Below are 25,397 nucleotides of genomic sequence, written 5' to 3'. Positions count from 1 at the left end.
GAGTGGAAGGAAGTCTCACTGAGTCCATTTCATAATGTGATGAATCTATTTATTATTACAATTATAAATAATAATAATAATAAAAAATAAATACATATAAAACCGATAATATATGCATCATAAAATGTAGATTCATATTATCAGCATTCATAGTAGCTTCATCATATTTTAATATCTTGTACACACACACACACACACACACACACACACACACACACACACACACACACACACACACACACACACACACACACACACACACACACACACACACACACACACACCCACCCACACCCACACCCACACACACCCACACACACTTTTTTGTAACCTGGTAAACCACAAGTTTAGCTTTTAGACTCCTCATTTATTCTCATCACTCCCCCACCTCATCCAATCCAAAAAGACCTCGTCTAGTTTTAACCCCACTTTAACGAGCCGGAACGATGAACGATAACTACGATTATTTACGATCGATAACTTGAAAACAGAAGACATTTTTATTCCAGATTCCGGACTGTTTCTAAAACTATGATTATCTTATCTTTTAAAATGATGATAATTTTGTTTTAATATTTCAAAACACTTTCTCACATCCGACAATGTTGTTAGATGATGCATATTGTACATATATTTTTGGCACCTTGCAGACTCCGTCCACGCAGACATCCCTGCGTCCAGGGTGGCAGGGCGTCCCATCGGCCACGGTGCTGCGGTGCCGGTAGTAGAAGTTCTCTCCTCGGGGCATGCAGTTCAGCTCGCAGGGGTTCTCCGCTGAAAAACACAGGACTCTCATTCACCATCCTTTTATTTGACGGGAATCAAACCCTCCGCCTCCCTTCGGTGTGTTTCGGGCACCGACCTCCGTAGTACGGGAGCCACTTGTAGAGTTTCCCCTGGAAGTCGCTGCCGTCGAACTGCGTGCACTGCTCTTCCCGGAAGTCCCTGGAGCCCTCGGGACAGTCCTGTCCCCGAAAAGACAGGAGGAGGAGGAGGGGGCGCGTGGAGGTCAGAGGTCACATCAATATGAAGTAACCCGAGATGGATGTCTCATTTAAGTCACCTGGACTGGTTAAATCCGGGTAAAACTGAACAAAATTGGGGTCAGACTTTGTAATGACTACTACCCATCTCTTAAACTATTTGATTAGATATCAATAAAATATTATTTATAGTATAAGAAGCATTTTTATCTCAGTAGTACATCATTAGTATTTGTATTATTCCAAATGTGATGAAAGGTAGTAATTAAAGACAGGATGGTGAAAGGGCATAAAAGCAAATACTAAATCAATGTACTAATGCATCACCTCTAAAATCACTGTAATGGCAAAACAAACAGTATTTTCGTCTAATAATCAGTAGCTACACTTTAAAAATAAATTGGTTAAGAGTTATGAACAACCTTAATTCTAAGGTGTTACCAAATGTGTAAAATGCATTTGACATTTGAAATTGCACGCGTCATCATCTATCAGTTCAGGGCGGATAGATGACATTTAGGCAATAGCAGGGCCGTAAAAATTAAAGACGATCCAAAAAAAATAATGGGGCTAAACTTGTCACTTCATGATGCCTGGAAGGACAAATTTGTTTGGAAAACATTAACAATAAAAAAGTTAAAAGTGAAGTTTTCTGAGACACGTTCACCTGGATGTTGCAGGAGCGGTACGACTTCTCGGGTCCCACACAGTTGTGTCCTCCATCGGTCCTGGATGGAACCAAAATCAATTTAAAGTGGTAATCCGTGACGTTATTGAGGAAGAACAAAATCACACATTTGATACTTTATTGAGCCGGCACTGTAGAAGACACAGCCAGTGGATGTATTTTGATCTATGCATGTCATCCTATAGAATTTTCTGTGGCGTGGTCCGCCACCAGCTCCTACATGTTTGAATGGAGAATCGTGTATAGCTCGAGCTCCGTCGTACATATGCCCATTTACATTTCAGTTCATTAACGTTCTCCAGTGACCCGCGTGGAGGACACCGTCGGGTCACCGCTGTCAGAGCTTCTCCATACGTTCCGTCTGTCGCCCGGTGAAAGCGCCGAGTCTCCGCATTCAAGACGAGCGGCGAGCGGAACAAACGCCATTAGAGGATCGTCTGCTTTCGGGCCCCCGGACACAGAGCTCTGGAGGGCGGCCAGGCTCGTTGGAAAATGTCAAAAACACCGGCGCAAAACAGAGCATCCATCCCTGCTCCGGAGGAACACCAAAGCATCTCCCCCTCGGACGGAGGAGGGGGAGGGACGGACCTTCGGGGATCCAGGGAGCTGATCTCCCCACGAATAGATGGATGGAGGTCGATTACCAGAAGCTTCCTGATCCACAGAGCAATGAGGGGAGGAGGGAGGAACATGTGGAAGGCATGACGAGGAGGAAGGACCCGTGATGGATGGATGACATCAGAGCCCACAGACGAGGAGGAACTCGGGCCACTGGGAAATGTAGAGTATCCCATCTGTACAACGTCTCCTCATCTCCCCTGCCGCTCCCCTCCACCTCTCTCTCCTATCCTCCACCCCCCTCCTATCCTGCCCTCCACCTCCTCCGGACCACACCATGAATCAGCAGCAGTCTGCAGGTGAAGGTGTGGTTTTTGGCTGATCGGTTGACAAGACTAAACAGGAGTGCATCCACTAAACCATCTGAGTCACACACACACACACACCTGAGTCAAAAACCCCTTAAGGAGTATGGAGATGAAGTCGGTGAAACATGTTTTTTTTTTTGTTTTTTTTTCCCTTGTCTCCTTAAGGGCACATTTACAATTATAATAAAAAAACAGTATATAATCATATGTATTTATGGTTAACAATTGAGTAGTCTTACTTGTTAATTTTATGTCACTATCATATTATGAGCTTATAACAACATACTAACACATCCGCAATGGAACACAAACATTTGGATAAACAGTTACTTTGCCTCAATCCAACTGATGGAAACAAAGCTCATTCACATTCTATTTACTGGCCTTTACCCCTAACCTCCGTTTAAAATCCCCTTCAATTTGCATAGAAATGTCGTTTAGATATTTGGATATGAGAATCCAGTTGTGATCAGATAAAGTGATAGTGACAGCTGGAGGGGAATCACTCTGATGATGATGATGATGGTGGTGGTGATGGTGGTGATGGTGGTGGTGATGGTGAGACTCTACGCACCAAAGGCTGTTTCTGTTTGAAGTTGGTCTCTTCGCTGGACTCCAAGCTCCATTTCTCAGGTATTTAGAGATAAAGAGCTGTCACCGACCAATAAGCCTTTAATAAGACAATATTTGCCTTTTTTTATTTATTGTTTATATTTAGGTTTATTTTTCTGGTTTATTTTTATTGTTACGATTTTTCTATATTCTCGTAAATTTTTAGGTTTGTTGTATATTTGTTCTTGATTGTTGTTTATTTTTTTGGGTTTACTCTGATTGCCTTTCTATTAATTTCTAGGTGTCTAGTCATTGGTTATTATTTATCATTTAGGTTTATTGCTAGGTGTAGTTATGTTGTTCATTCAGGTTTACAGTATAATACCTATTTTTAAATCTTCCAGTTAATTTTTAGGTTTACTGTATATTGCAGTTTTCTTGACAATTTCTTAGGGGCATTTTCTTTTTTCTTTCCATTCTTATTACTAGATATTATTATGGCTTGTTTTGATGTAAGCCGCGGTGACAATGCAATCTCCCTCTGGGGATTAAGAAACCCACGTACCCTTCGACCTTTCTACCCACCGCATCGCCCTAAAAGGACGTTTGATTTGGGTCGAAGGAGGAACGACCCTCCCTCCCTTGGGAAAGGGGCGCGGTGCAGGGAAAGTATGTACAATACACTGTATGTATGCTGTGGGTTTTTTTTCCTCCCCATAAATGCGGATGAATTTGGGAAGCGCAAGCGGCGACATGCACGACTGGATTCCAGAAACAACGCCGGAGACACCGTCGACGTGCCTCCGTCAGTCCTCTTTGTTTACATAGACCTTCTGGAACAATGTTGTCAGCCCCACCGGCAGAAAACCAAACCCACGTAGAGCAGGAGGCTGGAAGACGCTCGTCCAGGGACGGGAGGTGGCGTGGCAGGGGTTGGCACGAGTTATTTTGGGTTATTTAACCAAACGCTGACACACCGTCTGGAGCTAAAAGACAACACCCAGCGTCCATTTAAAGAATCAGAGAACCACACCCTGCTAGCTGACATTGTGATCTACTCCACCTCAATCCTTCAACAATGGACAAAGATACGATAATGACTCGTAGAAGGTTCAAGTCTCACGGGACGGGAGTGCATGTGTGTGTGTGTGTGTGTGTGCTCGTGTGTTTTCTAAGAACACTGAGCTTTGCCCTTAAATGAATGTGAATTGTAAATGTGCTTTTAGCCTTTCGTATGTGTTTGTGTTCCAATTCCATACAATGACAACATCCAGCTGCCAGTTCCATGTAGGCCTATGGAAGGCCATGGAACACAAACATTTGGATAAACAGTTACCTTGCCTCAATCCAACTGATGGAAATAAACCTCATTCACATTCTATTTATTGGGATTTTCTTCCAACCTCTGTTGAAAATCCCCTTCAATTTGGATAGAAATGTAATTTAGATATTTGGATATGAGAGTCCAGTTGTGATCAGATAATGTGATAGTGGTGACGGCTGGACGAGGGGAATCACTCTTCATTTTGATTTATCACAACGTCCATTTAGCCTGAGAGCAGGTTAAAACAAATACTAAAGAAGAGGAAACAAAGGGCGCGTGTTTGAGCAAAAACCAAATTCCATATAACAATAACATCCAGCCGCCAGTTCCATGCAGCCCGAGGGAAGGTGTATGTGTGCGTGCATTGTCCAAATTGAGCGAGAAACAAACGTCAGCCTCTGTGGGCACTTGTACCTTTGGGCGTTGACTCACCTGAACCTTTTGTTTACTGACTGAAAAATCAGAGTGTGAGAGTGCCACAGTACCACTTCCCTGTCGCGTCGGGCCGTGATATAATTGCCAAACCCGAAAGGCTGACTGGCTGGGCTGGAATGAGCCCACCGAGAAATGTTCTCACCCCATCCCCCAAGGACCGGAGGCAATATGACCGAAACTAAAAGCCCACACACATTCAAAAGCCAGAAAGAAGAGACTGACCAAAGGAGTAAAAAGCCCAAAAGTGGCTTTCCCGACACACTCCAGATACAAAAGTATCGTTTACAAAAACCTACTGGGACAAGTGCATTTTCTTTCAGAGAAGCAGCTCCGTGAGTCTGGCTCCCACTGACCTCTGGGTGATGCAGTGTCTGCTCCTCGTGGTCACGCCGCTCCCACAGCTCCGGCTGCACTCCCCAAACTCCCCCCAGGACTCCCAGTAGTCCCCACTGGGAAGCTGCGCACACACACACACACACACACACACACACACACACACACACACACACACACACACACACACACACACACACACACACACACACACACACACACACACACACACACACACACACATACACACCTTGAATTCCATTAAATTAAAAAAAAGAATTATGTGGAAGACATTTTGCTCAGCTCCTGATTCAGGAAATCTCAAAAAACGACATGTGTTAAAGATTTGCCTTGAAGTTGAATTTGAACAGTTAAGAATAACCGGACAACTCCCGGGGAAATTGTCCGAGTGTGTGCCGGCCCTGTTTGTGTATGTGCGGTATGTGAAGGCTTAGTGGGGAACTCCCCTCATATCTACACGTTTCTATGACGACTGGATTCCTCTGCCGCATCCTATCCCTTCCCCATAGAAAACCTCGCGGGCAACACAAAAAGCGGAATATATCCCCAAAAAGGTCCGGCCCAAACCTTCCACAAGGTTGCAGCACACCCGTCGCGAGGGGGCCGGTGGTTTTGATATACGTCATGTGTACGTGTCTTCGAAAACTATGGGATGAGTAGTGCGGTGAATCTGCCATAATAACAATAATAATAATAATGTGTGGAACGCCAGTACGTTTGCAGCGCTGCCAGCACACTTAATTACAAAACGGAGACAGAGCGTGAGTGAGTTACACATCTAACCGCAGTAAACACATCTAACCACAGTCATTGAAACTGCCACCTTCCCTTTCTGAGCCGGGACATTTGTTCCTCGCACGACGGTGGGCGGCATCGTGCTGGCTTCAGTGCATCGGGGGGGGGGGGGTGTCTTACCGTGAGCGCCGGCGCCAGCAGCAGCTGAAGCATCGCCAGCGGCAGCAGCATTTTGCTCCTCTCTGCGGAGGAACACGAGACCCAGACTCAGTCATTATGACTAACAACCGCTATTAGACGTCGTGTTGAGCAAGGTGGCTGGCGACGCGCCAGGGAAGCGTCTTCCGGGCGAGCGGGAATCGACCCGAAAACACAGGTCGCAGCACAGCGTAAGACTTCAAATGGAAAACTTTCATTGCCACAAAGGGATAGGGTGTGGTAAACAATTTGTGTTGAAAAGTCGGTTCCGCTAACCAACCAACCCATCCATCAATAAATCACCGACTGATCGCTTGGTTGGTTCTACGTATGCATTTGTGGCCGCAGGAGCCCGGCTGGAGATTGCATGTGTACGACAGATCACGGTACTTTCACCACTGAATCAACACGGAATACAGTCATTATCGTGTCGTGTTGACACAAACATCTGTTTTCCCCAAATGCGGCTCATGTGGACATGCGGAAGAGCGTCTCCCTCTGTAACGTGAGATCTGAAGGGTAGAACACTTAAAGGTCACCGGAGACGCTGTTCCCAGGGAAACCTCCCATCGTCTCACCCCCTGCTCGCAGATTTTCTTAATTGGGGTAAATATTTACACTGTGGTTGATGGGAACCAGCCTCACCCCCGCGTTCTGTTTGTTGTTCTAAGACATTAGAATCAATCTGGAGAACCGTGAGCGACCTTCACGCCGCTCACACAGACTGGAGAGGACAAAAGTGGGCTGCTGGAGCTTTTTAGGTTTTCTCAAGTGAACATATACACCTTAAAGTGGTAATCCATGAGATTATGTTGTACAAAAATCCCATGTTTGGTACTTTTTTAAGGTGGTACTTAATAAGATAGTCATTTAATGTATTTGCACTCTGCATGTGCAACTTTATATATTGTTTCCGTTGTTGGTGGCGGGGTCCACCACCACCAAAAGAAAGTGCCTTGGAGGGAAGACGAGGCTTAGCCCTGCTGCTAGACACAAAAACAAAAGGTTGCAGTTTTGAGTGGAACGCTGTGGTTTGTAGTGTAATCCACCCAACAGACAATCAGGTGGATTTCCGCTTTCATTTCTCTAAATTTAAGTTGAGAAAACCTAAAAGTTCCCCTGAAGGTTTTGTATGAAAATACCAAATTTACCAATTTCCTCTTGCTGGCCAAGACAGAAAGTAGTATCCCACTGTGGTAAAACACACAGAAATATATCCGAGACAGGGCTGCGTGATATATTGATATACATTTAGTCATTTTAACAGACGCTTTTATCCAAAGCGACTTACAATTGTTCAAAGACCGACGGACGCAGCCATCAGGAGCAATTAGGGGTTAAGTGTCTTGCTCAAGGACACTACAGCATGCTAGCAGGAGGAGCCTGGGATCCAACCAGCAACCTTTAGATCACTAGACCACCAGCTCTACCTCCTGAGCTACCATCCCCATATACATACATATACATACATATAGTATCAATATCATGATATGAGACAGGACATGTGTGGGATTTTGGTACCTTGTCATGATAATAGTTAAATGTTGTAGAAATGCAGTTTCCTGAACTTCAGCACCTTAAGATCAATGGTCATAATATCCACATTACTGATTCTTTCTCAAATATTTCTTGCTCGATATTATGTCAATAACTCAGACAGGTACTCACCTCAAAAATATAGATTAGAGATAGAATTATTGATACAGAGGTATTACTCCAAAACTATTGGGTTTTATTTGACTGTCAAAATAGGCCAGTCCTATTCCAATACTACATCCCCCTCCAGATTTCAGCTGCTTGCGGGGCCCCTGGTCCCCCTGCCACACACACACACACACACACACACAATTGAGTACCAATACTAAAAAGTAGTCCTCCATTAAAGTATTAAAAACAAAGCCTTTAGTTACAGTAATGTCTCTGTCGCAATGTAGCTTATATGCTATTCTCCCTTGTAAGTCGCTTTGGATAAAAGCGTCTGATAAATGACTAAATGTAAATGTAAATGTTAGTCTATTTAGGGACCTAAAACGATAACTTTCGTCCATTCAAGTGGCAAAAACAATGCCTTTGGTCCATTAAAGCCCCGAAACAAAACCTTTAGTCAACGGGATCTCTCAAATAACTTCAGTCCATTTGTTCCAAAGTATTACAACCTGTAGCCTCTGTCCATTAAAGCTGTAAAAAAGGCGCATGTTGTGCTTTAAAAGCACCAAAAACAACACCTTGAGCCCATGGAAGTACCTAAAAAAAAAAAAGGCGCTGTGGTCCTTTAAAGCGCTCAAACATTCCATTGAATCACTAAAAACAACAGACTTAATGCATTAAAAGCAGTAAAAAATTAAATAAAAATAAGAATCACCTTAATTCCACGAAGGCACTCACCCGGTCAGTGATGAAGCAGGATCTCGCAGCTCCCGTGGGTTGTTCCCAAGCTGGACAGACGCGCACGGTGCGCGGTGGAGACGCACTGCGCCGGGTGCGTCTCAGCGGGCTCTCGGGGGTGGATCTGGCGGTGGTCTCGGGGGTGGATCTGGCGGTGGTCTCGGGGCGGTCCGGACGGTCCCGCTCGCAGGCTGCTTCTGGTCCTCTGCGGGGAAGAGGACCTCCTGATATAAGACCGGGCTCCGCGGCGGAACCCCTCGTTCCTCCCTTCTCCCTCTCCGCCTTGAACCGGGAGGAGAGCCTTCTTCTAATCACCGCGCAATTACAGTCCCCAGAAAGACACAAACTATAATTTCCCTCCGCAAAAAAAAACAAAAAAACAGTTAATCGACGTTTCCAGTTTGCTGCGAGGGCGCGTGTTCGGGCTTCTCACGGTTTATTCCCACTCGGCGCGGTCTGACCAACGCGTCATTGTCGCGCGTTATTCGTGCGTCCGCGTAACAGCGGTGGTGAGCATCCTCACCCCGTCTGCAGAGCCGTTTGACTTCGAACATAGACCCCAAATGTCCCGGAAATACGGGACAGGGATGATTGAAAGTGACAAAATAAATAAATAAAATAAAAATAAAAATAAAAAAACCGGGGGTGGGTTGCCAAACTGGGGTCCGCGGCCCCCTAGGGGTCCTTGGGGTAATTGCAGGGGACGCGTCATTTTCAGGAAATATTTACACGAATGGTGGTGGTGGTGGTGGGGGGGGGGGGGGGGGGGGGACGACTTGGTCGATGTGCATTTAAATAAATAAATAAATAAATAAATAAATAAATAAATGTTTTAACTGGCGTTAACAACTGAACTTGAGCAATGAAGCCCATCATTCAATTGATTTATTTTGTCATCGAATATCTATTTATAAGCTGAAAATTCCAGAAATGAGGAGGTAGCGATCTTAAAATAACAGTATGCTGATTTCTGTTGATCAGAAGGTGGTGCTGACATGTACATGGAGAGCTGACATGCTGAGCCGCAAGACATCACACCAAAGCAGATAAGTTATTATTTTGGGCTTTTAAAGGGAAACCACTCGGTCCCCTATGAAAGATATGTTTAGGAAACTGCCTCCATAATTTGCAGTCACAAAATAAAAATAAAAACACAAAACCCGTCTCTCCTCCCTTCTCTTGAGGTTTGTCCCCCCAGGCCAAGTGCCGTAAAAATAACAAACTGTATTTTGCGGTGCAGAAAATATGGATTGGTTGTGATGTTGCCTCATCCTCATACGTACAGCTTTTAAGTGTGTGTGTGTTCTTTTTTTCACTTGCGACCGCTGCATAAAACTGCGCGGTGGCCACGCTGCTTGGCATCGGAAGAAGATGAACAAAGTCTTTCGGTAGGTGACCTGCGACCAACCCGACGGCCCCCTGAAGTCGTCTTGTGTGATGATATCCACTTTGGGTTTTTTTGGGGAATACTTTGCAATCGGGACCGTGTATATTTCAGGACAGAATCACTGGGTTGTGTCAGTTGGCTTTCCGTCTGCATCAATTTAAAAATCTACTCAACACAACTCGGTGCGGTAGGTGCACACTGCAGTCCGAGCCCTGAACTAACGGGGCCGCGTCCCCGCTCCAGGCCACGGCTTCTCAGCGGGTTTTGACTCGTGACCATCCCGCGTGACAGATTATCTTCATTTCATCATCATTTAGCAGTCAGCTCTTCTAATTGCATTACAATTCCCATGTGGGCCTATTAGCGACAGATTAAAGCTCTACAAGAACCTTTCTTACTGTACTTTCATAACGGACGTTAGTGGTCGGAGCAGATTTGTGGTGAATCAGTCTAAGCAGTGTCACACCCCGCGGCCCGGCATGGGGGCCCCACACCAAGGATGAGGAGGTCTGCTCCGGATCATTAACGTAAAGCCAGGTGTACAAGGATACACCGAGAAATAACCTTGACAAAACTGTTCTTAAATGGGCTGTACGGTTCCACAAAGAACAATTAGAGGCGAAGGAGCCACTTTGTTTGGCCTAAACCGCACGGGGCTTGATTCTAATTTGAATCATTGGATGCTGGGATACTGTCCTTAGTCTGGGGTCGGCTGGCAACTACCCAAAATATACTGTATAGTGCAATACTGTAAATAAGTCAATACAAGGGAATTTAAACCAAAACAATCGTTTGTTAGAGTCTTGGCCGGAAAGGTTTTTTGTGGAACCAAAAATGGCTTTTCTATCTCGATACGCTTTGGAACCTCATTTTTCTGCCCTTATTCAGTTTCACCCACCTGTTTGGTCTGACACGGTATATACTGACCCAACATCTACCGATACACATAGGGGAGAACACTCATATCCTTCTGATTTAACGCACCAGAATTTGCGGAGTCCTCTGAAGGGCCAAGGGGACATCAACAGACATTGCGACTTTACTTACAATGCCTATCCTCAAGCAGTCGGCCAGATTACATTTTACATTTAGTCATTGATCAGACGCTTTTATCCAAAGCGACTTGTTCAAACACCGACGGACGCAGCCATCAGGAGCAATTAGGGGTTAAGTGTCTTGCTCAAGGACACTACAGCATGCTAGCAGGAGGAGCCTGGGATCGAACCAGCAACCTTTAGATCACTAGACCACCAGCTCTACCGCCTGAGCTACCACCAGATGTCCCCCCCCCCCCCCCTTTTTTTTTTTTTTATTTTCTCCAAACTGCTCCACCACAGTCTCCATCTTGGGACAGCGTTGCAGAATCGTTCACGCTCGGGAGAACCTGCAGTAACCTAAACCTGAAGGGAGAGGGACGAGGAAGGTCAACAGGAAAATGAGCCCGTCTCTACTCTGTCGACTGAGACACACCAGGAAGACTCTGGAGGCTTCGGCTTCCAGCTTCCAGGGAGATCTGCACTGATTTAGGGGAGAAAAAAACCCCCAAAAAAACAAAACACCGATGACGTGAGTTCAACCTTAGGATGACTTTATTGGGTTACATGAAAAACATACATCTGGCGGCATCATGGTTTTCTTCGCGGCCCGCCGTCGAGTAAGCTTTGAGTGTTCCGTCTCAAAGGGGAGGCGTGTGGGGCGGGATTATCGGACATTTTTAGCACTTTGTTGGCTTCCTAAAATAGATGACCACCCACTTCTTCTGGCCACTCGGAAAGTCAAGATGATTAAATAAAATCCTTACGAGGCTAGTGAAGCCCAGCATGTTTTTGTCGGTGGTATAATTATGGAAAACTAATGAGCACAATGTAATCCATCCTCACTTTGAAAAGACCCTTTTCAAACAAATTCCACATTTTTTCCCCAAAACACTGGGCTTTGATTCCTGGTCATTACGTCCAGCCGCGGCTTTAATAAGAGCGGCAACCCACGGCGTTTAGGTTAACATTCAAATTACTCAGGCTTTACATCCATTCCCTCCTCGCTCTAAAACGTACACATATGCTGGGTTGGATGTATAAACACACTTTCTATATGTTTAGGGAAGGAGGGCTGCGCTCGGCCATCATGGCGGCCGCTGCCGCTCCTTTGAAGACGCTCCACAACACACACACTTTCCTCCGACCACCTCGTCCCATTTTTATCCCCAAGGTCCCGTTTTCCGGCCAAAGCGCGGGGCTCATCCACCTGCACCGCCCGACTCCAGAACAGAACCGCTTCCCACAATCTCTCCACCCTTCTCTCTCTCGCCCTCCCCTCTTCCCTGTTGGAGACCTTCACAGCTGCCTGCTGAGCTTCTGCGCCTGCCGCTCCTTGGCGTTGAACGCGTACTTGGTGTCCTGAAGCTGGTCTATGATCTCCTTGGCCTCCTTCATCTCGGCGGCGAGCTGGTTGTACTTCTCCACCAGCTCCTGGTTCTCCCGGCGAAGCTCCACCACCAGCTGGCTCAGCTCCTCGCTCTGCTTGCCGCAGTGCAGCTTCAGCTGCTCCATCTCCGTCAGCGTCTCCTCCATGCGCTTCACCAGCCCCTCCAGCTTGTCCTTGGACATCTTCACACGGGGTTTGTGGTCCGGTCTGGAAACTGAACTGGAAGCTGCAGGCGGCGGCTGTACGAGCTGCTCTTCCTTCAGAGTTTCCGTTTCTGTACCTGCTTGAAGCTCCAGGCGGATTATTCAGGTCTTAATCCCCCGCTTTTTGCAGGTCTCACGTGAAGTGACGCCTAATCCCTTTAGTCAGCTATTCAGGGAAGACTCCAATGCACACGGGTGAGACGAGACTCACAATTGTAACACCGCCCCCCACCACCACCACCACCACCACCACCCTCCTCCTCCTCCATCCAGTCCATTCCAAGGAGGATGCAAGTGATTGACAGTGACCGATGCAGGCCTGTTCACGTGAGCTAAACAAGCTTATGCACTTAATGGGAAATGTGACGTCTGATGAGTAATTTGGTGTTTACATGGGGAAATTACGCGGAAAGGGCTGAGTGTGTCCACGGGCTAACGGAGGGGAACTCGTCTCCATGAGTGCAAACAAAGACCGCTGTAAATCCATTGTCTCCGCGGGGGAAGAGAGCCCGACGGGAGTTTAAGTACACGGTGCGACATAATCTTGACAGGCGTCCGGAATTTACGTAACAGAAGGCTCAGGCTGGAAAGGAATTAACTCCCTAATCGAACGCCAGCTGAGCGACAAGGTTCCCGGTGCCAACGCGGGGTCTGGTGGGGACTTGTTAGGTAAAAAATCACAGCGTGAGACTAAATATTTTGGGTACGTTGCCATACTGTGCCACTGTCCAAAGGGGTCCCCATGGCGACGGTTAATGCCTCCAGTGTTCTAGGCCGCGCGCCAATCCCTCTGTCGGCCAGTTGGCATCGTGGACCGCCACAGAACGCCCATGTGCCAGAATTCCAGGGAATGTCCGCTATGTTCCCACAATGTGCCGAGGTTTTCCTGCGTCAAACCCCCGGAGGGTCGTGCCCCCGTCTGATTATTCAATTCTCACTGCCGTTTTTGGGTCATTCCACCCGAAGTGTAAATGTAAATGCAAGCAAGGGACGTTTGCAGCTTGCGCAAATCTTAAAAAGCAAAATTTCTCTTATTATGAAAAATAAAATAAAATTTACTTTCTGAATTATAACGCAAGAAAGGCACGTTTTCAACATAATCTCTTGATTCTGATCAATAAAATTCGGGTTAATGGATTTTTTTTTTTTTTATTAAAAAAAAAAAGGATCAACATATTAAATTAATAATAAACTTGCATAAAACACATATGCATGTGAAGGACAGAAAAACACGGATCAACCAACATTTTTTCCAGAAGAAAAAAATATAAGTCTCAATTTGAATAGTTCCCCACTTCAGGTTTCTCCTCAGCAAGCGTTTGAGTGCAACAATAACAAGTGATCAGTGCAGCTAGTTTTCCTCTATTAACGGCTCATCCCCTTTCGTCATGGAATGGTAGCTAAGCCCAGGAGGCTTTGTTACAAGATTTATCTCATTTTGGAATTCAATTTTTTGTTCCAGAAGCTTTTTTATGCTTTTTTCTTCCTGTGAGAAGGTTTTCTATAAATTGTATAGTTTACAATGTGCATAAGATGTGAGCCCATATGGATGTAATAATGCTACAAAGAGTCTAAATTGACAAAGCTTTTCCAAAACCTGGAAATGATCAATTTCGAGGTCATGTGTAGAACAACATTTCCAGGTTTTTTCCCTATTGAGTAAATGTCAAGAGTAACAATTACTCTCCAAAGTCTGTTTAGGAGGTGAGTGTGTGTGTGTGTGTGTGTGTGGCTGTGTGAGTGTTTAGCAAATCTCTGTACTTCAGTCATTATATCTAAAGTGCCCGTGAGCAAGGCACTGTTGCCCCCCCGACCCCCCCCCCCCCCTGCCCGCCCCCTCCCAAATTGCCCCAGAAATAACCGTTCTAGCATAGCTGCGCAGTGGTTAACAGTACATAGAGAGTGTGGTACCGGTCCGAGTTGCCAGTGTCTTTAAACCTCCAGTCGCTCAGGCCACTGGTGTGAGGGAAAATTTGTCTTAAAAAAATGTAAATAAAAATACCAAGATGCCAAATGAGTGGTGTGTGTGTGTGTGTGTGTGTGTGTGTGTGTGTGTGTGTGTGAGAGAGAGAGAGAGAGAGAAATAAATAAATCCAACAAATGTATAAATCAGCAGCGAAAAACAGCTTTCTACATTTCGGTGAACGTCATCGCCGGCCGATCCGAGGCTCTAGCAACCACGCAACTTAATCACAATCCAACACGGAAACACGACACAGACACCGCTCCATCATCATCATCATCATCAAAACATCAACATTGTCCATTTACTTTGACAAAGGCTTTAAAAGTTGGTCTGTTTGGTAAGAAATGTGGGAATGTACCTGGGTGGTGGTAACACACAGCTCTCCTCTTCTCCAACACCTGCCTGTGTGCCATCAAGCAAGGCAGCCCAGCTCAGGTTGTCCTGGGGGAAAAGTGCCCTGGACCAGTATCCGTGTAAAAGGGAGAAGCAGAGCCTGAGCTGTCCACCTTCCCAGGATGAAGAATTAAAGGTTAAAAAGGTTGTTGTTGTTTTTTTTCTCCCCGTCCTCCTCCGCTCGGTCAGAACAGAAAGTCCAAAAAAAGAAGAGAAAATAAACCTCCACCACAGTGTGAAGACGCCTCGGATTGAGAGGCGTGACAGGTTGGTTGATTTTTTTTTTTGTTTTGTTTTTTTAAAGTCCGAAATTCATTGTATAAACAGCTGTAGTGTGTGTGTGTGTGTGTGTGTGTGTGTGTGTGTGTGTGTGTGTGTGTGTGTGTGTGTGTGTGTGTGTGTGTGTGTGTTGGGGCGGGGGGGTACCAGAATGAAGGCAGAACACAAACAACTGGAGTCCAGTCATGAGTTCATAGAAGAAGGGCAACCAGGGAAACCAGGACCCCCGCAGAACACCCCACATTGGCCTGTGTGTCCCCCCCGCTGGGAGGGGAGTGGGGGGTGGGCAGCCCTTTGTGCTGAGCGTTGTTCGGCCGTCGGGTGGGGGGGTGTCAGGGGTCCTGCTAAATGTAAAACTGGTGCAGTGCCAGCTGGGTCATGAAGGGACGCACCAGATTGTCGGTAGCGAAGTAGAAAACCAAACCGAAGAAGATGGAGATGGGCAGCGCGGGGAGGGCCTTCTTGAAGATGGCGAGGAGGAGGAGGGTGAGACACAGACCCTGTGGGGGAAGACATTTTATTCATTTATGAATGTCATTACTGTCTTCATGTCTTGAGCCTATGACATGTTGCGACATTAAAATTGTTAGACGTCTTGTGCTTTGGAAACGTAAGAATGATTATCTCATCAATAAAGCCAATTTGAACTGAACTGAGAGAGAGAGGAGGGAGGGACAGAAGGAGTACGGTCAGGAGAGGGAGAGACAGAGACAAAGATCCTCAACCTTTTCCACATCATGGACCCTCAGTTTGATCAGCATTGAGCTACAAACCCGATTTGATCAGATTTAGTCTCTGGCATCCCAATCGCAGAGGATTTTTATTGTTAGATGTGATTTAGTGTCTGTACTATGAGTTAAAGAGACAACAATGAAACAGTCCCTACTGTACCTTCTCCAACGGTGCCAACATGAAACATGGGAAATAAAGCCGATGTTTAACTTAACATCATTAATATTTTGGTCTGGGGACCCCCCTAGGAAGCTCTGAAAGGACCGCTGGTAGGGACCCCGGAGCCTACAGTGAGACCCAGAGAGGTCGACTCACAATGAGGATGGCCACGAAGCAGGCCAGCGTGGTGTTCCAGTCGCCACTGGCCGCCGCCGAGGCCTTGCCCACCAGCATGCTGTAGAAGATGAAGTCCCCCAGGCCCAGCTTCACGCCCCCTGCAGGACACAGCAGGACAAGACGCTCAGGGCGGGGTCCGTCCCAAATGTGAGACTCCCCCACAGTTCCTCCCCCCCACACACACACACACACCATCAGCTGTAATTACTGTAAACTAGTGTTCCCACCCCATGTTTACTGGAGGGAGAGAGAGAGCGAGAGAAAGAGCGAGAAAGCGAGAGCGAGCAACAGAGACCGAGCGAGAAAGAGAGAGAGAGAGCAAGCGAGCGAGAGCAACGGCCCCCTCCCCTTGTAATGCTGTGAATAATCACTTCCTGTTTTTACTAAAAACAGACACTGAAGCTTCCAGAAAAGGGAAACATAAAGCATTCTCAGAACTGTTGATGCTGATTACGCAGCAGAAAACACAGCGTGCGCTCCAGCAACAACATGAATGTAAACATATGCAGAGGGAACCAGTGCTGGTTGAGGACAGCATCACGAATCACAGCCAAATTATTTATTTCCACTGTTTTGTTTGGTTTCATCTTGCCACTTCTTGGAAAATTTCCAGTTTTCGATCTGAAGAAAGGCGTGGGGATATAAAACAGACTGTAATGTATATATAAAAAAAAAAAAGATTCCATTAAATATCGATTCAATCCGATACTAAGGAGATGGCTCATGAGACAATTCTATAAAGATCAATTTATCGACATCCAACTTTTCAGTTGTACCATGTGCTGTGCATTGCAAAAACACGGAACAAGTTCAATCTAATACCAACATTTTATATTTCAATTACGTAATTTGTGACTATGGTGGTATTTAATTCTAGCAGAAAATAGTTGTATAACCTCCCAACAAAGTATCGATATTGCCAATTCAAATACATCGAGAAATCCAACAACAGAATTGAATTGAATCCAATTTCTTTAACAGAGGTCAATATGAGATTTGATCTTGTGATATTAAACATTTAGTTAAATGTTGTTAAATAGTCAAATGTTTTCTTAAAGGCTGAATTTACCGTAAAGCTCCCATTTTTGCGGTGAAAACGCATTCATTCACTAATTCATTTACAATAAAAATGTGCTTTTTATGCCGCCGCTGATTATTGTTATGAAATGTCTAGATTTAAAAAAAAATAATAATAAAAATTGTGGCTGTACTGACTCTCCTCGTCGTCGTCGTCATCGGCAGGGGGCCGGGCGGAGGGCATTTGCTGGATCTCCCTGCGGCTCTCCTCGGTGGACTCCAGGGGGCCGAGCTGATGCTCCTGGTGGCCCACCCAGGCTGAGTTGAAGCCCCCATCGTCCGACGGGCTGGAGGGCGGAGGAGAGGCCACTGCTGCAAGAACACACACGGCCACCAGCACTTTTAATTTCCCTTCACTGGATCGTGCACTTTGTGGATCACTTTACAGTAAAGATTAATAATAGTTAGGATAGAAACTACAGTCTGTGCTGAGTTTAAGCAGTTCAAACCAAGGGCAGAAATTTTCCAGTTCTGCGCCCACGCACACACACACACACACACACACACACACACACACACACACACACAAAATTGCAGCATTTTGACAAAGCTGTCACTGTAGATAAGATACCTGATTTGCACAGGTGCAAAAGATTCAACAAAACGATTAAAACCCTGCTAAAACGCAAAGTGAGCGGCCCCTGGTTTGCCCCCCTTGGATTGCATTGAAGCACAGTGAGGAGCTGCAGCAGAGTGGTAAGTTTCTCAGCATCAAAGTACGGTGCATTCGGCCAGGTTGCGATGTGAACAGTTGAAAAATGGGTTGAAAATGTGTCACAATCAAACTTCCAAGAACTCCCCCAAACCCATCAAACTAATGCCAGGACGCTCCCCCTGCTCACCCTGGGCCTCTAGAGGAAAAGCTGCCTCTGCTGCTTCACTTGAGTGCCTCTTGGGTCTGTCGGTGTCGGCCATGTTGACCAGCCACACCATGGTGGCTGGAAGCCAGGGAGAACACAGGAGAAATTCAGTCCAGCACAGAAATTAAACAAAGTGTTGAGTTTACCCTTTTGAAATCGATTCAGAAATTGAAGCAATAGAATAGAATAGTATGTGAGTTTCAAAGCGGTATTGCTGAGCTTACAGGAGTAGATGAGGGCTGGAAATATGGGTTCGTTCCTTTCCTGAGCCGTCTCCACCAATATCCTCAAGGGCCCTTTGGGACACAGCACGGCCAGCAGGTCTGGAAGAGGAGGAATGCATTGTTTGGTAAGATGCCAAAATCTCTAGTGCGAGAGCAATTCCGGATCGGAAATACAGTAAAACGAAGCAGAAGTGGGCGAAAATTGATTTTACCCTGTTTTAAATGTTTTTTGCTTTAAAATGTTATGCCTTGAACTCTGCATGTTTCATTGTAAAACAATTTGTAACCCTTTCACAAAATGGCATATAGCATATACAGTATAGCATATATTATTATATGGTATACTATATAAAGTGTATAACTATAATGACTATCCCTGGATAATCAACATAGGAAAATGCTCAAATGCTTATTATTTTAGAAATAGAAAAATAAAGAAATAATGTTTTTGAGGCTTTCCACTCCTCACCGTAGACGGAGATAACGGCCAGAATGAGCCAGGCCGTCCACTCGGGCAGGTACTTGATGAAGACCAGGGCCATGAGGGCGCTGATCATGATGAGGTAGGCCTGCTGGAGCCGCAGGGGGCCCTTCCAGTGGACGCAGATCATTCCCACCACGCCGAAGTTCCACATCACCACCAACAGCGTGATGTAGTCCATGGCCACGTTGTAGGTCTTGAAAACCTCCCTGTGGCCACGGGGTCATGGCGTGTCAGATAATTCAACTTAACCTCCGGACCAGTGGTTTTACAACCACTGTGTGAAATACTTGTTAAAATCCACTTACAGACAGACAGACAGACAGACAGACAGACAGACAGACAGATAGATAGATAATTGAAACTAGCTTTTGTATTGCAATAAAAATCACAAGGCTGCACTAATTCATCGAATTCATCACTTCCCGCAGAGCAGCAACTCGGTGTTCATCAGAACAAGTTCCGCTGTGAAAGTGACTATTAGTAGTGATGAAAGGTTCGACTCTTTTTTTAAATTCGGTTCTTGACGAGTCACTCGGTAAAATGAGCCTTTTGATTTCCCCTAATTTTGTCTATTTGATTCAGTTGGTTTGACTCATGGTGGGCGGCGGATTGGCTCAGAGTTGTAAATGGAATTCTCACAATAATCATTTGGTTCTGTCAAAACCATTTACTTTGGTGGAATGCAAAGAGTAAATCAGTCAAATTCAATATGAATTGTGCCAAATGCCTTCACCTTTTTTTTTTCCCTCCCTCCCCTTCACATTAGAAAATTAGGTCTAATATCTACCTTTTTTATAAAATGCATTTTGTTTGTTTGCTTTTTTATTGGTAATATTTGATGGCCTCCTATTAAAGTAAAGCACTGGAAGGAGCTTCATACAAATAAAGCTTATTATTATCATTATTATTGTCCCCAAAGGGGTACATTTGGTTTGCATTCAGGGCTGAAGGAAGCAAAAACACAACTAAGAGATTAAAAACAGTGAAAACACAGTAAACAATAGAAACAGTAAATAAAATAAGAGCAATAAAACAGTGAAAAAATAAGGTGGGTCAGAACCAATCCAATAGATAAATAACACTGATTACATACTAATATAATAATACATAAACAACTTAAAACAGCTCTGCAAAAAGTGCAGCGAGCCACGTTATCATGTGTTCATTTTCACTCCGTTCTTGACATTCCGTCACATTCTTTGTTTTGATTATTTGACGCTGAGTGCCAGCTTGGATAACCATACTTTAAGTGTTTGTGCTTAAATCAGTAAATTATTAGCACGCCAGTGACTCCAGTTAGGAGCATTGTGGGAAAAAAACACAAGACTAACTTAACTTCTTAAAAAAAAACAAAAAAAACAACAACAACAAAAAAAGTCAGCAGGGCTATGAACTGAGAGATAGAAGCCTGGGGATGAGGGGATGAGGTGGAAGAGAGGAAGAGGCAGAGGGCTGGACTCACTTGAGGTAGATGAAGGAGAAAATGAAGAGCAACAGGAGCGAGGAGAGGAAGAGCCAGCCTTGGATCACCTGCCAGGCACAAGGACATTTTGATTCATAATTCCATATGCAACAGTGGGCCATAAACTAAATTTGAAGTATTAAAATTAAACTACTGGAGAAATAAATATTCTGTAATAACATTTTGGTTATGTTATTGTTATCACTAATAAGTTTGTTTAAACTATCAGTTATTAGTGGTGCTTATATGTTAAACACATTCTTTTATTTATCATGTACAGAAATATCTAACTATATTCATTACATTCAATATATCCATTCAAAACTTTCAGCCTAATGCCTTGAGGGTTTTTTTTTTTTTTATTTTATTTTATTTTATCTTTAACCGGTGCATAGAACAAATTTTGTACACTGTATATATTGCATTTCTTCTTTTTTTGACCGTTTTTGACTGTTCTTTTTCTATGCTGTGTTTTTGTTTTTATTTGTTTGCACTACAATGCACCAATTATACCATGACAAATTCATTGCATGTGAAAATTGTACTTATCCCAATATAAAGATTTTGATGAATAACTATTAAAGAGAAATAGGAGAAGATAAGCGCGTCTCATTTCCCAAGACAATGTTTCCTCATTTTTTTGTACAACCGCCTAGATTTCTGTCTATATCAGATCTAGGGAACACCCATCCTGGCCGTGTGATGGCGACCATAGGGCCGCGGTAGGCCCGCCGGCCACACCCCAGGTCTTGTGAATAAAGTAATGAAGTGTAAAAGTGGAGGAGGAAGCCGGGTACCCGGTAGCAGCGGTACTTGTAGAGCAGCACCAGCACCAGCGTCATGACGATGATGACACTGATCATAATGGTGGCGTTCAGGATAGAGTTTACCGCCCGCTCCGCCACCGAGTGATCCTTGTTCTCCGGGAACGGTGTGTAGATCCTGCAGGGTGGCAGAAAGCGGGTGTGAAGATGTTTTCTTCCACAAAATACTGTATACTTCTATAACAGTAGAATGTATGTAGCACAGGAAAACAAACTGGCTTCATTCACATGATTTAAAAAAATACCTTCATCATATAGGAACCACATCAAATATAAATAACATTTTAAGATTTAAAAAATGTATACTCTGATACTATGAAATTATACTGTTTCAATTTCTGAAGAGATTTGAAGGTTGTAATACCGCCACTTAATATTGATCACCCCCAGCACAAAGAAATATTTTATTTCTGTATCAAGACTGAATTTGTTCAGCTATTCAAATATTTTCGGAACGCTCGATTAATAATGTCATCAATCAAAGTAGAATCGTTTTGTGAACCATCTCATCCATATTGGATTTTAAGTGCATGTGCAGCACTGCATGAACATCGTCTTTTGTGTTATCGCCACCTAGTGGCTCTGCTACTACACCCAAGTCAAGCCAGAATCATGTGCAGTGGATGTTGTGCGTTTCAGTCACAGAGCGCCGTCGTGTCACTCACAGAGTCTGTCCGTCGTTCTGGGTGTAAAAGCTGACAGACTTGATGGTCGCCACGACGACCACCATGCAGAGAGTGACTGGGACGAACAGCATGATGACGTGCTTAGCCCCGTACTTCAGGGTCAGCTCTTCGTCCTCGTCCTCCTCGCTCTCTACCAACCGCGGGGGTCGGGCGGCCGTGGGGGGCTGTCCGTTCTGCTCCGGGCCGTTGCTGCCGCCTCCCCCGTTGCCGCCGCCTCCTCCGCCTTCTCCTCCTCCGCCTTCTCCTCCTCCGCCTCCCACACTGCCCCCTCCCTCACCACCTCCATTTCCCCGGGAGCGCAGCCTCGGACCCCCGGCCTCCTGGGGGGGCTGCTCCTGCTGCTGCTTGGGCCGGCCGGGCTCAGCAGCATGGCTGGCCTGCTAAGATGATACAACCAGGCAGAAGAATCAGTTGGAAGCGCCGAAAACTACAGCTTTATCTGCATTTTGTTCAATTAACAGTAAAACTGTCCATACCACTTTTAAAACCCGGCTGTTTGTCTTATTTTAATTTTTTTTCCATAAGTGTGTAGAAACAGTCCTAGTGACTTTCTAGATGGGTTGATTCCTAACGACCAAAGTCTGTGCAGGTTCGAGTCCTGAACTTGAATGTCTTAATCTGTTTTTGCTTTTTATTTGCTTTGCCTTGATACAATGTCTTGTATGCCTCATGTAAAGCTTTGAATTGTGCTTTGTATGAAATGTGCATGGCCTAAGATGTAGGGATACTGTATACTGTACATACAGAACACCAACCAACAGAGAGCAAAAGACACTGAAACATTAATAGAAGACAGACATTTATTTCTTGACTGGACAAAACCAAATCAAGCCTGGGACCAAGTCCCACTCACTACTGGAGCTGTTAGGATATCCCCGTGTCCACACGAGCCAACAAGCATCACATTTACCCATATTTTCCAAGAACAAGAACAGAATTCATAATTTTCTGAATCTATAGGACAATTGCAATGATATTAATGGTGGAGGGAAAACCCAACAAAAATATGTTGTTTTTTTTTTTTAAGAAGTGCTTTACTTAAATAAGACGGATACTGAAAAAGCCACATCACCAACACAGAAAACACGGCAGAACTGGAAGCTTGCGTGTTTGCATCACTGCATGTTGGGAGTGATTACATCTGTGGTTTTGTTGGCAAAAAGTGACACAGTGGTGCAGAAAACACACAAACACCCCATGAAAGTTGAGAAAAACATCCTCCAACTTAACACAAATACAAGAAGACAGATGTAAGCACAGAAATAAAACTATTGGGCCTTGTATTTCAGCCAAGCGTCAAACACCCTATCTTCACTGCAAAGTGAAATGGGTGTAAAGCTACTTATTCTGTGTTGTGGGACATGTCACTGGGCCGCCCCTGCTTGTGTTTCAGACAGGTTTTAAGGTGCCAGCCAGAGTTCCACGCCTTGCTTCAGCTCGTTCCTCTGAAGGGAGGAACGCTGCCCCACTCCAGGGCCTCGTCTCCGCAGGCCAAAAAACAAAAGACGTCTCCCGGAGAACATTAGGGGGTAAGAAAGGTGAGGCTGCCTTTGCAAGTCCAGACACGAGGCATGACAAGACCCAAAAACCTGGCTCAACCTCACCAGACTAGATTGTTCAAAAAAGGGAATGTTGTTGAAATAAACAGCTGAATGAAGCAAGAACTGCTACTGACACCCACAGCTGGTTCCTGGGATGTTTACATGTTTTTCCTATTGTTTTCTATTTCATAAACACTATAAAAGGCAGCCACAGGGTTGGTGTTGTGTCTGACCCTGAACACTGTTGGACTGTTTACACTACAGGACTCTGACCAATATTTAAACAAAATCGGCCATCCACTCCATCTACACACTTCCTTGATTTCCCACTGCTTTTGTCACGAAAATAAACTCCTGTGTGAGCCTCTAAAGCCATTTTGGAACTGTGAAAAAGGGCAAATTTAATTGACTCTTTACTAATTAATTTACTTTACTAATTAAATCAAAGTTGCTGGGCAGAGCTGATTGAAAATGCATGTCTAATAACCCTTTAACATATTCAAGTATAATGCAGCCCACTGGCGGTCAAAAAGAAAGTGTAAAGACTACTGTTTTGCAACTTGGCACATCAGAAGGTCTTGGTACACCATTAACTAGGAAGTGAAAGAGAGTAATCAAGGAGTGCCTACAGTTACCAAACTACAGTCAGTTTGTCTATACTCACCATGTTGTTTTCAATATCTTCTGCATTGTTCGCCATTGGTCCAACGTTAGCTGGCGAGGCACTCGTCCTCCCACACACAAAATATGTTCTGTACGACTGAAAGAGAATAAGAGAAGCTCATGCGATAGGAAACTTATTTCGATCACAAATACCCCAGAAACTACCAACGGAATGGGATAGTATGTTTTTCGATTTTTGATTTATCAGGCTACACTACAGAGCAGTAATTCTGAAACTTTTTCAGACCAAGGACCCACAATCCGATATGCATTTGGCCACTGACCCCATTCGATAATATTTAGTCTCTGGGAGCCCAACCTGAAAAGATTTGTATTGATGGATATGGTTTACTCCGAACCTCCATGAAAGCGGGATCAGAATTGTCATTATTGTTCAATCACTGATGTTGCTGATGTTTTGTAAATGAGATGTTGTTCATAAATGAATCATTTTTGCTGCAACCTCTTGAAGGACCCCACGTTGAGAACCACTGGTGCAGAACATTATTATGCGTTGAGATGCAACACATCTCATGGTGTGGTTCGCTGCGGTGCATTTCTACAGGTGTATTATTCACCAGTAAGGACTACTGGAAGTCATTAAAGCTTCGCCGTCGCATAACCCATGCGACCGTAGCTATGTCCGGGGAGAATGCCGACCCTGCCTACATGTGCATGGATAGAAAAACACCACTTGTTGAGGTGCCATTACCTCACGTTTCACTGGGTCTGGACCGACAAGAGGTGGGGTCTGTTAGCATTAGCGCGCTCAGGTGGCTAGTTAGCTGGGGATTGCCGAAACTGCTCCCACGGCGGCTCACTCGCATCCGCCAAAGCACGTTTGGCCTCGGAACAATAAACGTACAGAACCAGGGCTTACCCGACGCCAGCCACAGGCAGAGACGCTGTTTTTTTGGGGGGGATCTGGCGCGATCTTAAAAACGCGTGGATCCCGGTCACGCTCCCTGTTCTTTATTGTTCCTGTCTGCCAGCACGACTTCCGGCTTCCGGCTTCCCGCAGGCTGCTTCCTGTCGCGCTGCTTTCTGAACGTTTTATTTTTATTTTATTTTACTTGAATTTTTAACATGGATGTTAATTTGAGTCCAGCCGTGATCTTTTGAAGTGATATTATCATACGTATAATATAATATAGCTATAACACAAAAAGACCCCCGAAGAAAATTGATCAGAAAGAATGGAAACTAATGACATTTTACGACAGAGAAAATGCTTTTTTTCCTGAATAATTGTGGATAAACGTCGATCTATTGGTTT

The 25,397-nt window shown here is 44.9% G+C and overlaps 2 protein-coding genes across 3 annotated transcripts in view; both read right to left on the bottom strand.

Annotated features, from left to right (window-relative positions):
• Window positions 1-8,766, bottom strand: part of paplna (papilin a, proteoglycan-like sulfated glycoprotein) — a 29,649-nt gene extending 20,883 nt beyond the window's left edge. The window contains exons 1-6 of the mRNA XM_080012121.1: window positions 8,581-8,766; window positions 6,178-6,239; window positions 5,262-5,365; window positions 1,651-1,711; window positions 863-965; window positions 644-774 (exon numbers count right to left, since the gene is read on the bottom strand). Of these exons, the coding sequence (XP_079868247.1) occupies window positions 644-774; window positions 863-965; window positions 1,651-1,711; window positions 5,262-5,365; window positions 6,178-6,228 (450 nt within the window). The 5' untranslated portion in view covers window positions 6,229-6,239; window positions 8,581-8,766. The remainder of the gene's footprint in view (window positions 1-643; window positions 775-862; window positions 966-1,650; window positions 1,712-5,261; window positions 5,366-6,177; window positions 6,240-8,580) is intronic.
• Window positions 8,767-14,448: 5,682 nt separating this feature from the next.
• On the bottom strand, window positions 14,449-25,106 carry psen1 (presenilin 1). 2 transcript variants are annotated; one of them, XM_080012416.1, is made up of 11 exons: window positions 25,002-25,106; window positions 24,123-24,218; window positions 21,897-22,297; window positions 21,205-21,349; window positions 20,408-20,475; window positions 18,931-19,151; window positions 18,462-18,560; window positions 18,220-18,315; window positions 17,516-17,689; window positions 16,280-16,398; window positions 14,449-15,732 (listed from the first exon to the last, which is right to left on the bottom strand). In XM_080012416.1, the coding sequence occupies exons 2-11, from the start codon at window positions 24,156-24,158 to the stop codon at window positions 15,577-15,579; spliced, it is 1,515 nt and encodes a 504-aa protein (XP_079868542.1). In that variant the 5' UTR covers window positions 24,159-24,218; window positions 25,002-25,106; the 3' UTR covers window positions 14,449-15,576. The 2 variants fall into 2 exon arrangements, with proteins under 2 accessions (XP_079868542.1, XP_079868543.1); XM_080012417.1 differs by lacking the exon at window positions 25,002-25,106 and adding an exon at window positions 24,834-24,957.
• Between the last annotated feature and the right edge of the window lie 291 nt (window positions 25,107-25,397).

This window comes from Zeus faber, assembly GCF_960531495.2.
Source record: "Zeus faber genome assembly, chromosome: 13".
Lineage (NCBI taxonomy): Eukaryota > Metazoa > Chordata > Actinopteri > Zeiformes > Zeidae > Zeus > Zeus faber.
Note: the sequence above shows the minus strand (reverse complement) of the source record. Positions and strands in the feature narration are given on the sequence as shown.

What these genes read in the sequence shown, in the direction of transcription:
- psen1 (XM_080012416.1), bottom strand. Translation starts at nt 24,158, where the DNA reads ATGGCGAACAATGCAGAAGATATTGAAAACAACATG. An exon ending in CAGAACGACGGACAGACTCT is followed by an intron (nt 21,350 to 21,896) that starts GTGAGTGACACG and finishes GCCACCCTGCAG; the next exon opens with GATCTACACACCGTTCCCGG. An exon ending in ACAAGTACCGCTGCTACCGG is followed by an intron (nt 20,476 to 21,204) that starts GTACCCGGCTTC and finishes TGTGCCTGGCAG; the next exon opens with GTGATCCAAGGCTGGCTCTT.